Source organism: Loxodonta africana, chromosome 15 (assembly GCF_030014295.1).
Source record: "Loxodonta africana isolate mLoxAfr1 chromosome 15, mLoxAfr1.hap2, whole genome shotgun sequence".
Lineage (NCBI taxonomy): Eukaryota > Metazoa > Chordata > Mammalia > Proboscidea > Elephantidae > Loxodonta > Loxodonta africana.
In genome coordinates this window covers 70,583,233-70,588,314 of record NC_087356.1, presented here as the reverse complement: position 1 = coordinate 70,588,314, position 5,082 = coordinate 70,583,233, and the positions used below count along the sequence as shown (strand labels likewise).

At 38.4% G+C, this 5,082-nt stretch overlaps 1 protein-coding gene across 1 annotated transcript; it reads right to left on the bottom strand.

Moving 5' to 3' along the window:
- Window positions 1-759: 759 nt before the first annotated feature.
- LOC100658610 (olfactory receptor 8G1-like) lies at window positions 760-2,480 on the bottom strand. The gene has a single exon (XM_003418309.4). The coding sequence runs from the start codon at window positions 2,364-2,366 to the stop codon at window positions 1,416-1,418; it is 951 nt and encodes a 316-aa protein (XP_003418357.3). The 5' UTR covers window positions 2,367-2,480; the 3' UTR covers window positions 760-1,415.
- Window positions 2,481-5,082: the final 2,602 nt, after the last annotated feature.

Sequence of the window (5,082 nt, the reverse complement as noted above, 5' to 3'; positions counted from 1 at the left end):
CTGTACTCAGACTCTGGGCATAGCTTTGTAGATATGAGCAGTCAAGGGTATGATGTTATCTGCAGATGTCCGTGCTTGCCTTCTTAATGCAACTGTTTTTGAGGCTTTGAATCTCAGAAGTATTAGAAAGAAAACCCCACAAGCTGTTATCTGGAAGTATTTTTAAAAGGAGAGTGAAATATCTCATCTTTAAGGGTCTAAAGAACTATTCTAGGGAGATATGGGGAAATACATCCAGTTGCTGCTACCACCAGCAGGAGATGTGTGAGCTCAGCAACTGGCAGGAGGAGCTGATGGGAGCTAAGCTGCTGAGAGTTATTAATAGGAATGACTCCATGGCGGTGTGTTATTTATTTATTTTGGTTTATTGACTCTCAGGAGGACTAATAAGAGTTTTCTGGTTGCTGTTCTAAAAAAGAATCAATGAAACCTTGGTTGAAAAAGAGGAAGAGGGAGGACTTTATTACTTGGAAGTCTTTCCAAACTATCACCTGTGTCACATTTTCTATTTTAAACTCCTCTTTACTAGGTAAGGAGGGAGATCCACAAATTTTTACTTGAAGCCCCAGATGATTATTCAGTGTCTACAAAATAATTCTGCCAATTTTTTTCTAGAATAAATATTGAGCCTTTGCGTAAGAGGGTACAAGTAATTAAGCAGAAAACAATTTTCCAATTTTGTTTCACATGTGCATAAGTGTTCCATATGATTTAAATACATAATCAAAGACTGTCATTTCTACATCTGTGAAATGTGGGTGAAAAGAAAGACCTCTAGAAATAGGGAAAAATGAATATAGGATATTAGGAAAAAAGAGTTGGTAGCACAGTACTAAACCTGTGAAGAAAAGAAAGTTGCATAAAGATTTAAGTAAAAATACACATAATACATTCAACCATGATAATTCTACCAATTTCTTCCACCATAGTGTTATCATCTTGTTGGCAGGAACTACCTCTTATCATCTATCATCTGGCCCCATATTCCTTAATACAGCTCTCTGCACTCAGTAACTAGTAGGGATTGAATTTTGCAGATTTGAAATGATTAAAAATAATTTAGAGGTAACTTTTTTTCCAGAAGAGTTTATTGGAACACTTATTAGTAAACAAAGGCCAAACACAAAAAGCATTACTATCGAAGGATAAGACCAAGCAGATCATTCTATGAGTTATGATAGGTAAGTCTTATCTAACAAATTGTCAAATTCCATGTAATATAAATTATCATCTTCCCACATGAAGGCCTAGAATTGATACTTCCCTCCATGTGACTGTCTTCTGTATGACACTGTGAATCCAGTCTTATCTCTGGGGTTTTTCTTCCAAAAAATCAAGTGTTAGAAATAATCTCACAAATTGTGTATATATGTTGCTGTCTCAGGACTACTGCCTTACTGAATGTTCTCCAAGAATTATAAATCTTTGCTAATGCAAAATAGTCTTTTCTCAATGATTTTATTTAGAGCAACTTTGACATCCTTATTTCTCAGGCTGTAGATCAAAGGGTTCAGCATTGGCACAATAATGGTGTAAAACACAGAGGACACTTTCCCTTGGTCCATGGAGCCCACATTTGATGGCTGCAGGTACATGAATGCTGCAGAACCATAGAAGATTGTAACAGCCAAGATGTGGGAGCTGCATGTGCTAAAGGCTTTGGACCTTCCCTCAGTGGAGCGGATTCTCAGGATGCTGGCAATGATAGAGACATAGGAGCCAAGGATGGTCAAGGTTGGTACAAAACAATTAAATAAACTGAAGCACAAAACCACCACTTCATTGATATAAGTACTGGAGCAAGAGAGCTCCAGTAGTGGAAAAACATCACAGAAGTAATGGTTGATTGTTTCAGCTTTGCAGAAAACCACTCTTAGCATGCAACCTGTGTGAGCTGTGGCACCAATCAAACCTATCATATGTACTGCAACTACCAACCGGAAGCAGACCTGATAAGACATGGTGACATTGTAAAGCAATGGATTACAGATGGCAACATAGCGATCATATGCCATCACAGCCAGCATATGACATTCTGATATAATAAAAATAAGGAAGAAATAAAGTTGAGTCATGCATTCAGGGTAGGAGATGGTGTTCTTCTCTGTCACAAAGTTTACCAGCATTTTGGGGGTAATGACAGTGGAATAGCAGAGATCAATGAAGGACAAACTGCTGAGGAAATAGTACATGGGGGTGTGCAGGTGAGAACTGAGCCCAATCAGTGTGATCATGCCCAGATTCCCCACGACTGTGACCACATAGACTCCTAGGAAGAAAAGAAAGAGGGGGAGCTGGAGTTCTGGCTTTTTTGTCAGTCCAACGAGGATGAACTCAGTCACTGTGGAGTGATTTTCTGCTGCCATTTTCCACTGGAGTTTTATGGAGGAAGAGAAGAAGAAATTTGAGGTAGATGTTTATACAGTGCGAAACAGATGCAAGTCATATTATTTATCTCCAATCCTCTTTCCTTGTCCCTGCTCTGTTAGAAATTAAAGACTCTGGGATCCCAGTATTATAGGCCATGCAAATAAACATCAGGTGGAATTACATCTTTTTTGTCTGTGCTATAGGGGTTTTCATAGGGGTCGGTCTTAGTACTGACCAGTCTCTTGACATCCAAAGAACCACTCTGATAGCTTAAAATATTGAGTGTTCTGAGTTCTTGCAGTAAAATGGTTTAGCATTTGGTGCTAACTGGGAGGATGGCAATTCAAACCCACCCAGTGGCTCTGCTGGAGAAAGACATGAAAATCTGCTTGCGTAAGGATTGCAGCCTAGAAAAACATATGGCGTTGTTCTATTCTGTCACATGGGATTGATATGAGTTGAAAATCAACTCAATGAAACCTAACAACAGCAACAACAACAAAACACTTTCCATACCTTACTTGCAATCCTCTCAACTCTTCTGCAGAACAAATACTAGCAGTAGTTATTATGGTTACCATAGAGTTGATTCTGACTCATGTGACCCCATGTATGGCACAGTAGAGCTATGTTCCACGGGGTTTTCAATGACTGAATTTTTGGAAGTAGATCAGCAGGACTTTCTTCTTATTGCATTATCCAGAGATCCACAACAATTATTTTATATATTAGGCTCATAGTGGTTAAATATTAGCCCATAAAAAAAAAAAAAAAAAAAAAAACACTGCCATTGAGTTGATTCTGACTCATAACAACCCCAGAACTGCCCCCATAGAGTTTCCAAGGAGTGCCTGGTGGATTTGAACTGCTGACCTTTTGGTTAGCAGCTGTATCACTTAACCACTATGCCACTAATGTTTCCATTAGCCCATAGTTAGGCATATTGTAAACAAGTGATCAGTACATGAGAGAAGGCCTATCTGTCTCTACGTGGATCCTTCCCCATCTCCCCTTCTGATTCTTCTTTTAGCTACTCATGCCTGCTCTCCTGTGTTATATCTTAAGTGTATCAGAGAAATCACTCACTGCAATTAATGTGAGGAAAGTATTAATGTAAAGTAAAAAATAATAATAATAATAATGTATAGGCTACTGACATATGCTGGTTTCCCTTTAGAAAGCACCTTGTGTACTGGCATCAATTCAAAAATATTTAAATGATGGCTTTCCAGAGAAAGTAACTGAATGGTTAACATTAAGTATATCACTCAAATTGAGACCCACATTCAGGAAGTGAGTCAGAATTTCCTACGACTAAAGGTAAAACTCATTCATTCCCAAAGTACCATGCGCTACATACTCTTGTATAACCTGACATGGGCCATGACCCTTGGGGCATTTGTTCCACAGGACCATGGCTGCAGAATGGAAATCTTGCATGGTATTTAGACCACATTGTCTTAACATGTCTTAGGCATGTTGTCTTGGTGCTTTTGTACTCACCTTCAAATCAGATATTCATCAGTCCCTTGAAGGCACTAAAGATCAAAGCAGAAAGAATGTGTGTATCTCTGAGATGTGAAGTTTGAAGGAAGTTGATGAATTTTTTTCTGGCATGGGATACTGTGATGACTCTACTATGTTCAAAAGAAGAAGATCCAAAAGATATCATAAAAGATTGATGAGGTATCAAAACAAGAAAAAGAGCATTGAGATAAAAATGAATGTTAGGATGTCATTACTATTTATCATCCCTGCCCCCACTGCCATCCAGTCGATTACGACTCAGCGACCCTAAAGGGCAGAGTAGAACTGCCCCATAGAGTTTCCAAGTAGCGCCTGGTGGATTCAAACTGCTGACCTTTTGGTTAACGGACAGCACTTAACCACTATGCCACCAGGATTTCCCATTTATCACAAAAATAAAAAAAATAGGGTGATATTATTCAGTGCTTTCCATGTGATTAGAACTGTCCCAGCACTTCATAAATATTATTTGATATATTTTTCCCAGCAGCCTTATGTTGTATAAGCCTTTTATCCCCATTTTATAGATGAAAAAACTGAAACTTGAGAAACTTATGTGAGGTGTTCTTGGTTACCCTGTGGATTTTCATTATAGATGGGATGATGTTTTCTTAATTTTACAGATAAATTTGACATGAGTATGGGAAACACTGGTGGTGTTAGTGGTTAAGTGCTATGGCTGCTAACCAAAAGGTCAGCAGTTCAAATCCACCAGGAGCTCCTCGGAAACCCTATGGGGCAGTTCTACTCTGCCTTATAGGGTCACTATGAGTCAGAATTAACTCAACGGCAGTGAGTATAGGAAATAAAGGGAGCCTTGGTAGAGTACTGGTTAAGAGCTGGCCACTAACCAAAAGGTCAACAGTTCAAAGTCAAAATCCACCAGTAGCTCCTTGGAAACTCTATAGCACAGTTCTACTCTGTCCTATTGGTTGCTATGAATTGGAATTGACTCAATGGCAATGGAGTTATAGGAAATAAAATTTATAATAAAAGACTTGAAATAACACTAATATCCTCTAGAAATATCATTCTGTTAAAAACAAAGATTGTGCAAAATACATGCTACATTCAAAGAACATAAGAGCTGGAAAAATTGTGATAGAATAACTAACATTTTTGTGTGATTCCATGTAGAACAAAATCTAGACTAGATCTCACAGATATGAATGCTGCATATGACAT